The sequence below is a fragment of the Balaenoptera borealis genome, assembly GCF_965194805.1.
Source record: "Balaenoptera borealis genome assembly, chromosome: 1".
Taxonomy (NCBI): domain Eukaryota; kingdom Metazoa; phylum Chordata; class Mammalia; order Artiodactyla; family Balaenopteridae; genus Balaenoptera; species Balaenoptera borealis.
The window spans coordinates 54,067,745-54,085,206 of NC_138860.1; the positions used below are offsets into that span (position 1 = coordinate 54,067,745).

General features: G+C 43.7%; 1 protein-coding gene across 1 annotated transcript in view; it reads left to right on the forward strand.

Annotated features, from left to right (window-relative positions):
• ASTN1 (astrotactin 1) overlaps positions 1–17,462 on the forward strand; it is a 329,878-nt gene that overhangs the window by 167,169 nt on the left and 145,247 nt on the right. Inside the window, exon 8 of the mRNA XM_082365716.1 lies at positions 6,504–6,588. Within this exon, the coding sequence (XP_082221842.1) occupies positions 6,504–6,588 (85 nt within the window). The remainder of the gene's footprint in view (positions 1–6,503; positions 6,589–17,462) is intronic.

Below are 17,462 nucleotides of genomic sequence, written 5' to 3' on the forward strand. Positions count from 1 at the left end.
TATTTCCAGTAGGTTCAGTACCACAGATAGCTCCTTCCCAGAGGAGTGGTAAGATGCCTAAGAACCAAGGAAGGGGAGGTACTGATGTCTAAGATCCCCAAGTGAAACATTGTTGGAGTCTAAGGCCAGCTCTTCCAGCTCTCTGTACCTCACTTACAGCCCCTCCTCCTCCTCCACACACACACACACACACACACACACACACACACACACACACACACACACAGATGCATCTTTTTAAGGTGCCGGGGTAGAAGGATATTAGTAGAGGTTGACTCCAAGAGATCTAGCTGTTACTTCTGTTACAGTGCATTGCTGTAGCTCTCTGGGGGAGTAACAGGTAACTGCAACATCTAAAGCTCACCTTCGTAGGTCTAAAAGTTGTTGTTACGAGGGCCCATCACAGAGATTCTAGGTCCCCCTATGAAGGAGAAAGTACAGCATTTTAAACATCTGATATCTAAGACTGTGCTTACTTGCTGCTCCTCCCACGCTGTCAGGCAAACACCAAACTAGACAGATGGGCCGTGCACCATGCCCAAAAGCCAGTGGGCTCGGGAGAGAAAAGCAGGCTCGTCTCAGAGGTGGGGCCTCTCCATGCAACTGAGCTAGTCTCTGGTCCCCTCTGACTTGGATTAGGAGACCCTGGACCATCTCACTTGTTAAACTTACTTCTGAGAGAAACGTGATCTCCAGAGGGCCTTGGAAGCTTCACCTGAGGTTTTAAAGAACAGGAAGCACTTTGAATTACAGGTGGAAAGAAGGATTGGTGTTTTAAGCTTGGAGGGTCTTAGAGATAAACTCCTCCTTCCTTTAGGTCAATGCTCAAATTCCCCAAGAAGTTACACGACTTGCCCGAAGTCCCACAGCTACCTAAGGCAGAGTCGGTGTTCTATCTACCATGAAATCAGAGCAGAAGTGGGATTGTAAAGGGTTGCTTAATTCCCCCAGACAGGTCAGAGCCAACGTATTTGTCACTGTGACACTATTCAAGCAATCACCGTTGCTAAGCATCACTGTTTCCTGAGCCAGAAGCTGAAGAACCTGCTTGTCCATAACAAAGCTCCCATTACCTCTTCAATCCCTCCTGGATATCTCATTTCTAATCCTTACTGAAAATGACTTTGGGAAGCCCCTCCCCTGCTAGTGACTTCCCAGTGTCTGTGACAATTAATGAATTTCCAACTGGAAAGCCAGGGAGGGAGATTAAAAATAAGAACCCACCGCAGAACTAAGGTGCGACATCTTCGTTCCGGGGTAGCCGCTGAGAAATGATACTGCAAGGACTTCCATTTTCATTAATGCTGGGGTTGGAAACCCTCCCCCTTCCTGCCCTGCTTCTGTCTGTGCCTGGGATGATGTGGTCATCCCACATGCTCATCAGTAAGAAACTTTATCGCCTCCCACACTCCATCCTAAAGCCTTTCTCCAAAGAGCTGAGTGTGGGCATTGGCTGCAAGTCAAGTCGACGTTATTTTTGCAGTCCTCCAGCTAACTCACTTGGAAATGTCATAGTGTTGGGACATGTGCTTTCCCAGCCATGCCGAGGGGTCTGCCCACATGGATGGGTGGAACTGTGCAAGTGCACGTGTATAGTTTTTCACACATGCAAACAAACACACAAACACAGGCGCTCAGTCCCTGCAAAGGAGCACCCTCCAGTGCCTGAAGCTCTCCTCAGGCATCCTTCCAACGTGTTTCAAACTTCAGTGTGTGTTTACTCGTCACCTGCACAGAGGTCCAGAGTACCAGGTATGGTAGGAGGCATAATGGGCCCCCAAAGATGTTCACGTCCTAATCCCCAGAACCTGTGAAAATGTTACGTTACCTGGCAAAGAGGAATTCAAGTTGCAGGTGGTATTAAGGTTGCTAGACAACTGATCTTAAAATAAGGGGAGTATCTGGATTAACCAGGTGGGCCCAATGTAATCACAAGGGTGCTTAACAGTGGAAGAGGGGGGTGGAAGAGGCCAGAGTGATATGACATGAAAAGGACTCCACCAGACATTGCCAGATTTGAAGGTTGAGGAACCAGTGAATGTGGGCATCCTCCAGAAGGTGGAAAAGGCAAGGAAACAGATTCTCCCCTCAAGTCTCCAGAAAGGAACATAGCCCTACAGACACCTTGTTTTTAGCCCAGTGAGACTCATATCAGATTTCTGACCAGCAGAACTGCAAGGTAATATATTTCTGTTGTTTTCAACCACTGAGTTTGTGGTAATTTTTTATGGCAGCTATAGAAAACTAACACACTAGGGAAGGAGAAAAAGGACAGAAGAAAAATAAGCATTGTTATGCCCTCTTTGTATCACCCTGGCACAGTTTATAGAAGGTGGCTGCACAGACCTTCTGCAGATGTGTCAGGAATCTACGGAAGGACTGGACCTGGAAGAGACTTTGAGACCATTTTCCATTCCAGCCTCCCTTTTCCATTCTAGCAACGTGCTATCGGGGAGGGGACGTAATGTGCCTAAAGCTCTTAGCCTGGAAGCCTTCTGCCAACTGCACACTGACATCTTCTCTCAGATCATCCCAGGCTAGTAACCCTGGGTGTGTCTCTGGTCACGTGGGGCTAACAGCAAACCACTGAAATTGTAATGCTTAATGCCCGGATGGATCCAGGCAGGGGTTGACTTTTCCTGTACTTTCTAAGGGTTTTTGTGGTGGTTGTATGTTGGCTTGTTTTCTGAGGGCAACACCGACTAACTTGCCTCAGCAGCTTCTCTCTCTGCTGCATTCCTGGCCTTTATTCCGCCATATGGGCAGCTGTGGAGGCTTCACACACCTGCTTGATTTCACAGCCCCCTTCAGTTCTGGCCACAGACCCTCATTGCTCTTTTCAAGATATGTAGCTCTTCTGAGTCTGCAAGGAGCATGCACTTCCAAGCTAAATCAAGTTTTAATCACCATCCAAGATGGTCACTGAAATTCCTTCTGTCCCAGATCTTCCCATAGGCTGGTCCCAACCATGAAGAAATGTGTAAAATCTGGTGAGGGGCATTGGACCAGTTTTCCAGACTCACTCTAGCCCTCCTCCCCTTTCCTTACTCTGAATAAGGGCCTCTCTCTCTCTCTCTAGTCTTCCCTGGTTTTTAGAACCTAGTTAGGTGGGGTAGCACAGCTCCTATTTTGTTCCTGCCACCTGGATTGCCCACTCATCCCAAACTCTCTTTTGTGGCTCAGTTAAAGCACCTCCCTTCAGGGTGTACTTCTGGCCTATTTCCCTCTGTCTGCCCTCCCAGAGTCATGTGGGGTTGTTTGACTCTGAGCCTACCACTTGCCTGATGTCTGCCCAGGAGAGGCGACCAGGCAATTAGATATTATTCAAGCCCAGATGTCTTACAGAGATTTCCCTTTTAGGATGAAGCGTACCCAATTCACTTTAATAAAAGCCAACTGCTACCTGAAGGATGGAGGTGATCAGGACTTTTGGCCTTGATCTGTAGTTATGTCATGAGGAACTTGTGGTGAGCCCAGTCACGTCTGAGGAGCCCTAGCTTCAAGGTCTTTCTTCAGTCGTTCGGTGAGATTTGTGCCTCCATCCATGTATGGCATGGGAAATGACTGAAGGCACTGCCTGTCAGCATCTGCCTGCAGGGTCAAGCACAGATCCAGTGTAGGCATCTCCAGGCCCTGCACAGATCACCTCTTGGGTGGGCTTCTACTCTCTGGCGGTGTAGTTGTCTGTGAGTGCCTCCTGCAGGGCATGCTTCATCCCAGTTGGGCACTTTTCTGTGGCCGTGACACGTCTCTCTTTTGGATTCCTATGAACACCACCACAGAGTCGGCACGTCATGTGTTCCCTGCCATCTGTCACAGCAGATGCAGAGACTGTAACACTTCTAGCTTAGGAGGGCATCCAACACCCTTGTGGGGTCTTTAAAATTCACAGCTAACAGTCAGAGCCTGTGCTTGCACGAAACCCCTCTTAAAGTCAAGATTTAGCAGTTGGTTGCCATAGCAACTTTCCTCATCAAGTCTGAACTCCTTTCAGTGTAGATGGCCAGACTGGTTTAGAGGAGGAATACAGGAGAGGCAAGTTTGGTGAGTTCCGGAAATGAGGATGATTTAAGAGACAAATTTTGGAAATCCTCAAACTCTAACATGATATGTTTGAAAAATGTCTCTGTTGCTCTGTCTTTGGGCTGCATATAACATTATATGGAGGAAAGCTTTATTTGTTGTCAGTAGTGTGTCCCCACATAGTAATGAATGATGGAAATCTCGTCAGGGGATAACGACTATGAAGGCAGTTTGAGAAAGGTGAATGTGCTCTACAAATGGTAGATATTGCCACCATTAAGGAAAATCAAGCTCTGCTCAAACTCTGAGTTGTTACTGCATTTATTTTTACATGTTTTGTGATAACTAGATATCAAGTGTGGAAGGGGGACTACCTTTTTTGTCAGTCTTTAATTCTAGGCAAGCCATCCAGTCAAGAACATTGTAAGAGTCAGACTGATGGGTTTGATAACCTCTTGAGATTCCTTCCTGTTTTGTCATATCATATCCATGCCTAATGTCCACAAGGAAATTGAAAGATGATCTCCTTAAGGGCGAATCATTTCTGGGTCCTTGACCCATTAGTTGGCTTGATATTGGCACCTTGGGTGGTGGTGATGGTATCTATAAATTTGGGACACACTCTTTAATTAATTTGTTTATTTTCCATTATACAGTATTTATAAAAGGTCTACTCAAATAGAGGAAAAACTAGCTTGTTCCTGCTCTTGTGTAGCTTATAGTCTAGAGTCCATGTTTTCTTTGGAATTGATACGGTATGAAGCCTGGCTCCTGCTACTTCCCTTCTTTTGCCCTCCTCTGGTCCTTGCCCTCGTTATCTTTCCTTCTATCAGAGAAACAGCCTTCACCTGAAAGCCTTATCATCAGCTACCGAATTTCCCGCTGTGTTTTCCTATGTTCGACTCCCAGCTCCCTGACCGTTCCTAGATACAGCTCAGCACCACTGAAGCCAGTAAGTTTCACCCTATTGTGAATCTAGCTCGCATGGAAGCCTGAGTTTGTCATACAGGAGACAAAATACTGATCTAACACTCCCTGTGGATCCCTCACAAACTACGTTACTCATTTCTACTCCACTCCTCAGCGCCTTGACTGAGCAGGTGTTGGAGAGGAAGACGAGAGTTATCTGGTAGTGAGACCCTGATGGACAGTAGCTTATAGGTCAATCTCAACAAGAATGGATGCACTTAGATCCTAACAAAAACTTCTTGCTCAGAGCCTACCCAATCCTTGCCCCCATAACTGTGAGGCCCCTTCACTTCATTTTTATTGTTTTTTATCTTTGAAAAGAGAGAATAGCTCTCAAAGCTATTACTCCATCTATATCCTTTTTGAGTGTTTCTTCCCAGGAAGATAAAGAAACCTTATCCTTTGTCTCCCTAGGTAGGGTCTGGCACCTTTGTAATTTTCAAATTTTAGGAAGTCACACTCTGTTCTTTCACTGTGTATAAATTAAATAACCAGCCAGTGAAAAAGACAATACCGGTGCTTCAGTGGAACTGATCTCAGCAGTTTAGGGATACATAGCATTGCCTAAGGAATTATTAATATAAGGAAGCAGTTACAATTTTCTTCAAAGTCAGACTAAGTAGAGCAATGCTTCTTAATCTTTTGGGGGTCTTGGATTTGCTTATAAATCTGATGAATGTTATGGAGGCCTGCTGAGGAAAGATGCACATACACATATGTACAGTTTCACATACGACTCCAGAGGGGTCATGGACCTCTTGGTACACTATTGAAGTAAGTAATGATAATGAAACATAGTGATATCCTAAACAAACATAGATGATCCTTCTGTTTATCAGCACCAAGATAATGAGCCATTTTCACTTAAAAATAAAAACCCAGAGTTCTTATAAAACTATGATAGGTATAAGTGGCCTCCTCTAAATACAGCAGTTGTTCTTGGGCTAGCAGCATGGCCTGGTTGGGACAAAAGGTCTGGAGTCAGACAGACATAGGTTCAAATATTAACTCTACCATTTAAATCTGTCTCTAGATCCCGTAATTCTTCTGAGCCTCGATTTCCCTCATCAGGATAGCATGGCTAATCATATGTACTTTTCAAATTTCTTAGAAACATTTGATGAAATAACTCACTTATGTGGTCTTCAAACATGTGTTGATCATCTAATATGTGTCTTACAGTATACTGGCCACTGAGAAAATAACGACTAAGAAGTCCCTTTGCTCAAAGAGTTCTTGGACTTTGTGTCTGCAGAGCCCATGTAATAGGTGCTTTGTAAACGTTAGTGTCCTCAACTAGTGAAAGTTATCACGTAGTGAATATGGAGAGATTGGTGGTGTGTTCCTTCACGTGGGCAGTGGAGACGGGCATGTATGGCATAATAGGATTTATGGTCTCATCCGTGCCAGTGATAGTTTGATGTGATCATTTCATATTAATTTCCTCCAACACAGACATGTTAATCAATTTCTTCTTGCTTCTTTTTCTTCTTCCTCGCCCTGCTTCTAAGGGGAATGCCTCTGCTACGAGGGTTACATGAAGGATCCAGTGCACAAGCATCTTTGCATTCGGAATGAATGGGGAACCAACCAAGGGTAAGTGAGGGGACGGCGAGTTAGCCAGTTCCCGGACGTCACCGCTCCCTCACGCAGACGTGACGTGGAGCAATTGCGTGGAGAGGGACAGAGCTAAAGGGTGGTTCTATTCTGAACAGCAAACGGGTAAACGTGTCACTGTGCGTTTCCATGTTTACACCATCCCAGTGATGTCCGTCTCATCTTGCTCTCCATGTACGAGTTCAGAGACGATGCCTCTGACTCGCAGCCCCAAGCCTCCAGCTGGGACCTGGGGATCAAGCTGTCCCTCTCTTCCTTTTCACACCACCATCAGCCACAGGGATTCCACAGACAGAACTTAGCTGATGATTTTGTTGGAGACACGTGAAGTCGCACAGACTCCAGTGTAGCTCTCCCAGAGCTCAGTGAGCTTTGCAAGACTGATATGAGTGGAAACTTGTTTTCACCAGTACTGTCAGAGAGGGTGAAATGCAACGACTCAGGGAGTGCTTGGCATTGAGTCAAAGGATTTTCGCCTGATCTCCAATTACCATTTCCTTGTAAGACCTTTGCTTTTCCCCAAGCACAGATGACTGGGAGAAAATAGTTACCTTGTCTATTGCTTTATATTTTATTCATTTTACTTTTTTTGAATTTTTTCATGGAGAAAAAATATACATAAGATAAAAATGATCATTTTCACCATTCTTAGGTGTACAGTTCGGTGGCATTAAGCACATTCCCATTGTTGTGCCACCATCACCACTAGCCATCTTCTGTTGCCTTTTAAAAGCAACTTCCTACTTTGTTTTGGGTGCTGAGAGATTACTTTCTGACTTGGCTGGGTTGTGGAGGAGTGTGTGGGAAGACAGGGATCAATAAACGCTAACTAATAATAACAATCAATGGGACAGGGGAAACTAGAAAGAAATCAAGGCAAAAGCCATCTCGGAATGATTGCTTGGACTACAGAGTGGAAATGTGTTTGTAGCCTGGCAAGGTGGAGAAAAGAAATCATCGTCCCTTCCCACGGCGCCAAGGGGGACTCCTAGCCCTGAGTTCGATGCTCAACCTCCTCTCTATGATTCGGAGGAGCCTAAGCCTAGAATATTGAATGTGGTTCTGGACTCTCAAAGCAATAAATATGGAGAAAAATGGGTGAGAGTTTGGAGAAGAGCAATAAAAATGATTGAAGAGCCCAAAGGAGTGATTTATGATGAAGGGGAAGGAGAACTCCACTCAGAGGACTTGACCAGCTGATGACTAAGTCAAGGAATGATAGATGCCTGTAGATGTTCAAAGAGAGCAAATGTGCTGGAACAGGTTGAAGTTGAGGGATAAGCACAAGAGAGAATGAAGTTAAGGAAAGGATATCTGAGACACAGGTCAGAAAACTTGGGGGAAGTCAAAATGCCATGAAATTTTTCTGTTAGTGAAAATGAAGGATGGCTCCGTTTTTCCACTGAATTTGGGATCTTATCAGGGAGGCAGTCCACAAAGTGTAGAGGAAGATGTTTGGAGAAGGGTAAATGCATATGAGGTGGCCGGTTGTTGAAAGATTGGTGGGAAGGGCAGAGAACTTGGCTCATAGATGCCAAGCGGAGTTTGAATAAAGAGTGCCATTCGCTATGGCTATGTAAAGTCAGTTCAGTCCCCTTACTCTCTGCCCTCTGACATGTTTGCATAGTTGCCAAGGAGCCAAGATTTTAGCTTATGTGATGGCTGAAAATCTCAGTTGACTATGATTCATATTGAGTAAAATATTGGAAAAGGTGATGGATAACAAGCTCTCTATCTCTTAGCCTGCATACCTGCTGCTGAAGTAAACAGTGACAAAAAATCATTTCACTTTTGTGCCCTGAATGATCCAGGCTGGCTCCCTGCAGTGATTGGATTTGGTGGCTAATCGCTCAAGCCTCCACATCCCTTGCCTTGTAGACAGATCATGTGAGGATGGGCCTGACTTCACTGGGTAATTGCACAAGGCTTCATCATTCCCTCTGGCTGTGTGTAGAGACAGTCTTGGGCGTAGACAAGAGCCTCCAGGGAAATGGTGGAGGCCCCATGTTGGTGTCATTTAAAATAAGACAGGTTAGAGCCCTGAGTTAGAGACTGACAGGAACATTAGCCCCAGGAAACAGACAAGGAGACCTAATCTATCATTTCCATCTCTAATTTCCATTATTCTCTGATCATCACTGTCTATAAGGTCTCATTTTGGACACTAATAAAATAATGGAGCAACTGTTAGGAGGGGAAAAAAAGTGACTATCATGAGAATAATGGAACCAGGAATGATAAGCAGCATGTTTACATGTATATAAAAAAGTGCCAGACAAAGGACTGCATTTTCCTCGTAAAATGACAAGATAAATGAAAAGTAGAAGATTCATACATCTTGATTTAAATCAGGCATCTGATGCCACGTTTCTTTAAATGGTTCTTACAAAATTAATGAAAATTGATTTGAACGTGAAGACTGTCACTTGAAAAGTACCTGACAGATTGCTGACTAATGACACGTACTGGGGTATTATGGAAAAATCAGTGGTAGGCCTGATTTTCCTGAATATTTTATTTAATGGTCCAGGAGGTAGCGGTGAACAGCTTGTATGGGTATTTATGTTTTTCACTTAGTATTCTATATTGCATACATTAAAATAGCTGAACATTCTTTTGAAGTCAAACAACCAAATCCTAGGCCAGTGAAAGTTAAAATGAGTTCCCTTGTGAAAATCTAGGTTAATGTTCCAGGACAAAAGTATCAACAAGCAGTCATGACTTTCAGACAAGGAAGAAAATTGGTCAAGGACATTAATACAAAAAATTACAAATGGATGATTCTGTGAGACAGAGGAGTTATACCTGCAACTTTATCCAGACTCTGCTTTATGCTTCAGTTTACCTGGACCTGTATGTGTGCATGTGTACGTGAGTGAGCTGGTTTATTTATAGAAATCCTCTCCCCACCCTACTCCTTCATCTACTCTCTCACTCATTCATGTTCTCAGCAGATATTCACTGTATTACCCATCGTGGCCCAGGATAAGGTAGGTTGCTAATTATAAGAAGATGTTGTCTCTACTCTGGAAGAACTAGTAGTCTAGAATAGATAGATGGGCACATAACAAGAAAATTACAGTGAATTCTAAAACCTGTTAAAATAAAGGTTTGAGCAAAGTTCAATGGGATTACAGTTTAAGACTCATGTGACATCTAAGAATCTGGAATAGGATTTCATGAGGAAGTTAGATCTTGAACTGTTCTATTTAACAGGTAACGAAGGTAATTCTAAGCAGAAAGAACAGCATATGCCAAGGCATGGAGACTTAAGAAGCATGGTTTTTCCAGGAATGGCAAACAAATAACTCAGTGTAGCTCACGGGTGCAGTTTATAGAGACAGGAGAAGAGGCTGATAAGGTGGGTAAAGACTAGATCTTGAAGAGCTCTTGCTTACTAAGGCTTTGAACCTTAAAGCTCCACGTGTACACCCCTAGAACTGTCAGCAGGAGGTGTCTGTATATGTGGAGGGCTATTCCCTCACTACACATTATTTTTCTGGACCCTTCAAAAGAAATTAAAACAATCCTAAAAAGAAAACAAAAACCAAAACAAACACACAAAAAAAACCTCTCAAGACTATCTAAGGTTTTATTTATCTGGATCCTGCAAATAAAGCAGTCTTAAAATTATCCTGTAGATAAAAGTTTTGAAGACCAAACAGCAAAGAGTGACGGAAAATTGGGGACCATGTGTACAAGACATGTTAATCGAGGGGGTTGCAGCCATTTTTGGTGACTCTGGTTTTGCCAGAAATGCCCAAGGAGAAGTGAGGCTAGTTGAGACATTCGTGTGTGGATCTTGGTGATAAAGCCAGCCACTGTAGTTCACCCAGATGACAGGATTCAGGGTGGCAGGTCGTAAAATCACTGAACTCGTTACACAAGAGGCTCTGATTCACTAAAAGTAAAAGTAGCTTCAAAAAGATTTAAACAAAGTCATGGATGACAGACTTCTAATGAGTTATTAAAAGAACATGGAATGTTTGAGGTTACATCCTTGGTCTTTGAGGTTGGCAACAAAATCAATCATTGCCTGCCCCAGCACCCCTGGTGACCCAGGTGCCCAGCAGAGGACCCAGGATGGGAGGATACTGCCCTAGTGCAGGGCTTCACCACATCTCTGTCTAACCTGTGTGAATTCACAGCTGCTCAGCCTCCCAACCCTGTGGCTTCACAGACACAGCCAGGGACTGTTAGTGTCTCTATGTGATATTTGTCTGCTAGGACAACAAGGACAAATTAAAAAATTTCACAGACAAGAAATGAAACCAGTAAATGAGGGTGGAGGAGGCAAGAGAGATGATTTACATGAAAATATTAGAAGAGAAAAAACAAATTTATTTAGCGACTTTGGAGATTATTAAGAAAGGCTCTAATAATGTTTTTTGTTAAATTAAGAGTATGCCCAGTGGCCTCTAGATACATTTTTCAGAACACCACAGTCAGATTAAATTCATGCATTTGAAGATTCCCAGTAAATAATAGCCTGATTTCTTATTCTGGCATCTCAGATACAGAGGGCAATACCAGGGAGATTCCCCACTAGAGAACATATTACTAGATTTCAGTGCTGAAGAATGGGGATAGAGTGATAATTTATGAGATGGGAAAAGACCAGCTGTGGAAAATGAACAGGTGTTTCTCCAAGGTTTTAGAAGCTGTTGTCAGGAATAGTCCTGCTCATCAGAGCACTTGTTTCACTGCCTGCTCAGGAGGCAACATACTTACCTACTTACCATGACATCCCCCCAGACTAGTACACGTGTGTGCTTGTGCCTGCGCACGCATGCACACACACACTCACACACTCGTACGTAGCCCGTGCCACCTTAATATGGCCTTTCCGTTGTCCCAGGTTTGTACTGTTCTTTCTCTTTCTACAACTCATCCCTGCTACTCACCCTCCCAGGGATCCCTGCTTAGGGATTCTAAATCTGTATAAGGAACAAATGCCCCACACCGTAGAATCCAGTTTCCTTTTCAAGCCAAGAATGGGGACCGTGTTTGTCATGGTTGACCTCAGCCCCTCGGTCTTGCTCCAAAACGTCCTTGACAGAAGGTAATTTTATTTGGGTCTGTCTGAATGATGCCATCCTAAACATTTCCCTAGAGACCACTCACGGAAAAATGACCACAGCCCGCTAGAGAGGATGCGTTTGCCCCTGAGTTCTAGGTGTTAGCGGAGACCAACCTGCACGGATTATTCAAAATGATCTAAAACCTATTCGCACCTTCTGGCCACCGAAAGCTGAGCAAGAACATTCTCTCAGCTGTCAGACCATCAGAGTGCAAATGCTGAACCACTGTATGGCAGTGACTAGAATGCTAGGGGGTAGCTCTGATTCCCAGCCCAGGTCTTGGGCAGTGTTTGGCCTTCTTTGACCTTCCCAAAGTCTCGTCAGAAGTGACTCAGATGGAGTCAGACAGTCCTGCATGACATTTGACATTTCCTGACTTTCATTTGTCCATTTCTAGCTCATCATCTGGCTTTTATTTCCCCACCCCCATGCCTGTCTCTGCATCAGTGATGCCCTATTCACCTTCCTCCAACCCCTCAGACAAGATTTGCAGGCCAGCCTGCTGCTGCTCTTTTATCTCTGGGTGCCCTCCTCCCCTCCCCTCCAGCCCCAACTTCATTGTCTGTGCCCAGCTCCTGTCATTGCCATGCCAGGCACAAATGGGATTATCCTCCCATTAGCTCTCTTTTTATTGTCCTTTTTTCTCTCTGTGTGTGTGTGCGTGTGCGTGCGTGCGTGTGTGACTCTTTCTAATTACCTCTCACTTATTCACTTATTCCTCGCAAGGGTTTCCAGTGTTTTTATTTGGCCCTTTATTTCTCATTCTTCTTTTCTTCCCTCCCTTTTCCTTTACTTGCATCTCCTCCTCTTCCCCCAGGAGTCAGTGGAAATGTGGCTGTCCTTTCTCCCACCCATTTCAGTGTCAAACAGGTCATCTTAGCTCTTAGTACTAAACCTAAAGTTCCTAGTTCCTTCTCTCGCTAGAAACTCTGCTGTAACCTGATTCTAGCTGAAATATTGCCCTGTAGAAAGAAGGAGAACTGACCCCCTCTGGGTGAGCAGGCAGGAACTGAGTGGTTAAAAGTGGATCTCCACCTACCGAGACCTCCTCAGACGGGCTTAACAGGATCAAGTCCCCCCAGTTGTCTTGGGGGACCCTGCACCTCATTCTTAGGGATTTTGCTCAAGTGGAAACATGTTTAATTTGACCCATTTTCACAAAAGGTGTGTGGTCAGTCAGCTGAGTACAGCCAGATGCTTTGTACATTGCAGGTAGACATCTAGCAGAAAGAGCAGCTGAGGGGTGAAACCTCGCCCCTGCAGGCCCAGGAAAGCAAACTCTGAGACACAGGGGACATTTGTCCTGATGTGCGCCTTTTTCTCATTTGCACAAATGCACTTGAGGAGCTACAGCTGCCCTTGGCCGGGGTTGTTTTAGGTGATGCCCTTTGCTCCCCTCTTAGAGGCAACTGTAACCTTCTTGGTTACTCAAGATGATAAGAGAGCAAAATATGCGTAATAATTGACTCCCTGATGCCAGTTCATGGAGCAAATACTTAAGAATCATCTGGGGAGCTTATTTAAAATACTGATTTCCGATTGCTACCCCAAGAGATATATTAATCTCATGGGTCTGGGAGAGGGCCCAGTCTCTGTACAGATGAAAAGCTCCCCCAAATGCTTCTGCAGCCCAACCAGACTTAAGAGGCCCTTCCTAAGCAAGGTGCGGAGTCTCCACATCCCCACCAGGAAGGCATCCTCTTACCAGTGCACCATCCCCTCTGATGAAAATAATGGGTTTGTAGACTAGTGGCTGAGTGCATCCTAAAAGGATTCTTGCGTTTTACTGATGGGGAAATAGAGGGCCAGAGAGGTGAAGAAACTTGCTCAAGGTCACATAGCTGGTGGCCAAGCTTTATAGTGACAGGTGGGTATTGGAGATAAATCAGTTGGGTAAATACTGATTGCAAAGAGAGCCCAGTGTGGTAAGCCTGTGACATTCTGGAAGTCAGTCATCAGCTGTGGATGAGAGGTGGGCATTCCCCACCTGCTTCTCTGCGTCCTCCTCCCCAGGGCGCCGAGGGGACTCAGCTTCATCCCACCCTTCCTCACACGACAAGTGTCTGCAGTCCCCTACAGTACTCCTCCTCCCCTGGAGGAGAGTGAAACGTCCACAGTGTTCTCTCTGACTAGTCCAGTCACGGCACCGAGAGACTTATTTTAAACAGTGCCGGAGGCGGGAACACTCGTATTTCCTCCAATATGACCACCAGGGTGAAAAAAATCAACCTCGATTTACCCTCCCATCTGCTCGACAATGGAAGATAAATTGTTTCAATTTTATAGAAATTAATGTTTTATGTTTGGCCCAGGCTTTCCAGAGAGTGTCCTGAATTTATATATTCTACTGAATGCATTGATGTTTTCTACTAGGAATGCTCCCTGGACCTGCAGCTTCTCTGGGTTTCGGTCTAAGAATACTAGGTTTGAGAGTGCTGTCATCTTCCCTGGCTTTGGACATCTTGGCTATTTATCTTTTTTTTTCTTTAAAATAAATAGAAAAAAATCCACTCATTATCCCAGGCTCAGAGAAAACTACCATTACCATTTTGTCATATTTCTTCCCAATTTCTTTCTCTATGCATCAAAAGTTTTGCTTTCCACTGCCCCCCTTAAATTTGAATGCATTTTTGTTCTCTTTCGTAATTTAACAATGAGCATTTATTACTTTTGTAACCACAAAATTTGGGGGAAATTTAAGAAGGAAGCTTTAAAAGTGTCTTTGTTATATATTATTTTTCTCAAAACGTTTTCTCTGGGGAAGTTATTCTTAATGTCTAACTGAAAAACCCTCAGCTGAAAACCTGGTTTTGGAGGAAAGAAGAAAGTGGCTCAGGGTCTAACATTCAGGTCAAATTCCTCTAATGTAAACATCTCTGTAAGTTTGTGTATAACAAAGGGCTGGATGAACACCAAGAAGTGACCCTTGAATTCAGCACAATATTTAATGCAGTACAACTTCAGTGTCACTGAAGATTTTGAGTAGTCCCTCAGATAATGCTGATTAATTGCTGCCATTTATTAAGCGTGTAATGCTGGGCTCAGTGTTTTTGTTTTTGTTTTTAATATCATCACTAATCTTGATAAAAAGCCTCCAAACTGGTTAAGAGGTGAGCAGTTAGTAGTGTTTATTCCACCTGCAATTTCTGTGAAAACAATTTCAGTAACAGTCATCTTAAGGTTTATTCTTCCTAGATAAGTACTTTGAATTCTGCTTCGAACATTCACACTACAATTATTTTTTCCTAAGTTTTAACTTTATATAATCTCAGGAATTGGAGAGCAAACATTTTGTCACTGCATGTCTTGGTTTTTATTTTATCTTTTTTTGTTGTTTTTATAAAAGGAATGCATATAATTAGTAGAAACTCTAAAAAAAAAAAAAAAATATCACCCACAGAGCAGTAAAAAGAAGACAATCCAAGCCACCTGAAGTGGCATCCCCTGGAGGGAACTCAGTCTGAACTCTTTTGTCTGTTTAGGGATAATATTTTTTTTTAACAAAAATCACACTATATTGTTATATCTCTTGCTTTTTAAAATATATATATTCATATGTACACATACATATATATGTATGTATATGTAATGAGAAAGGTGCCTATTATTATGTCAGGCTTAGCAGTATGGTGACCAGGGTCACAGTGGTGAGCAGAATTGCCTGATGCCAACATCTAGGCTCTTTTCATTAGACCATGATGCCGCTCAACAATTGGAATAATCTTTTCCTTCCCTGGTACTCTTCTTCCCATCAAGTTTATTAACCTTTCCACACGGTTTTCCACACTGAGAGTAGCATGTTTGGCTTAAGGAGGGATAGCCTGGAAACCAGGCTTTCCAGTTGAGGTTGGCTTTTGGATCTAAGATCTTTGGATGGAGGAGAGTCCCCAGATTTCTGTTGTGCAGGACTGTGAAAGGAGGCCGTGGACAGCTGTTCAATGCCCCAGTGCTGCACTAGCCCAATTAGCCCTGGAGGTGGAGGATTTCCATGTGGCTGCCCAGACCACAGTGCCCGGCATGGGCTTCCTCCAATCCTGACGTACAGCAGAGATTCCATTGCTTATAACCAAATGAGAAAGATGACTTTATTTATGTCTGTATTTATTTTTTTATTGAAGTATAGTTGATTCACAATATCATATTAGTTTCAGGTGTGCAACATAGTGGTTCAATATTTTTATAGATTACACTCCATTCAGAGTTATTATAAAACATTGCCATACATCCCTGTTTGTATAGTAGTTTGTACCTCTTAATCCCCTACCCCTGTCTTGCTCCTACCCCCTTCCCTCTCCCAGCTGGTAACCACTAGTTTGTTCTGTATATCCGTGAGTCTGTTTAGGCCTTGTTATATTCCTTCCACATGAGAAGGATGACTTTAAATGGAGTGAGTGCTCACCGTGGTGGGATGGTCACAAATGGGAACATATTCCACACTGAGAGAAGCCTACCTGGAGTTAAATTAACATCAAAGCCAGTGAGCCGTAGTACTTTGCATGCCTGGTATTATAGCACTCCCCACACTCTGCCCTTCAGGGACAGTAGTAATAGTCGTGATACTAATATAGTAATAATAATAGCTGACACATATAGTTCTTGGGATGCATCAACCAGCCCTCTAAGTTCTTTTCATGTACCAACAAATTTATTTCTCATTTCAACACTATGAGTAGAAACTATTGTTTTCCCCATTTTACTGGTGATCTATTGAATATTGCAGCAATATTGAAAGTCTCATTGGCAAGAAAAGAGAATCTCGGTCCCTAAGGAGAACTTTCTGTTGCCAAACCCCTCAAGGGCTACTGTTCTGAGAGTCTCAAAATGAAAGCAGGAGAGAGGCTACAATTCGGCCTTGAGACACCAGAAAAGGGGGCACCTGCCCCCTCTGGGGACAGGGGATCCTTGAGTCGATGCCTTGATTAAAACAATGGCAAGTATGTAGTCTGTAGTTAAGTATCTCTTCCAGAATGATGTAGAGTCCTAGGGAAAGTGACACATCACTAGAGGGACCTAGCTGGAGGCCTAAACACAGTAAATGCTCTAGGCTGGTAACTGTCGGGACCGGGCACCTGTTACTGAGTAGCTCTGTGCTCTGGCCAGTGTAAAACCACAACTGTGGATTCAAATCAAGATGGCCCCTTTTAGCAGAGGCCATGGCACACTCTTCACCATGGACCATATGCAGGCATTGCATTTGCCCATTTACTGGCACAAATGTGGGAGACTAAAACACCTAGGCAAGTCCTTACTATTGGCAAAGATTCCAGAGCCTTTGCCCGGTGGGTCAGGAGTGAGATCTTCACGTTTGAAGGATGGGGCCATCCATTTTCTTCAGACTACTTGGCCTGGAAGGAAGGTAGTCTGGGATATGTTCAGAGGTTCTTCTTTCCAGGTATAGTCTTAAATATTGTTAACCAGCCTTCACTTAATAGCCTTGGTCAAATGATCTCATCTTAACCAGGAGGCTGGGGATACCTCACTTCCTAGAGAGCTTATGTTCACCTGCTCATATTTTTATCTGTATGGGAGCCAGCATAGCACAATGGGAAGAGCACAGAGTTGCAGTCAGACAGGCTTGAGCTCGAATCTCATTTCTTCTACTAAAAGCGCTCTGTTTTTGGCTAGCTTCATAATAACTCTTCTGAGCCTCAATTTCCTTTTCAGTAAAAATAAGAATGTTGCACTCAATAATGTTACATAAAATATGTAAGCACTTAAATAAGTGATGGCATCAAGTATCCCATTGATGATGTTTTGCATTGGTCATAGCCT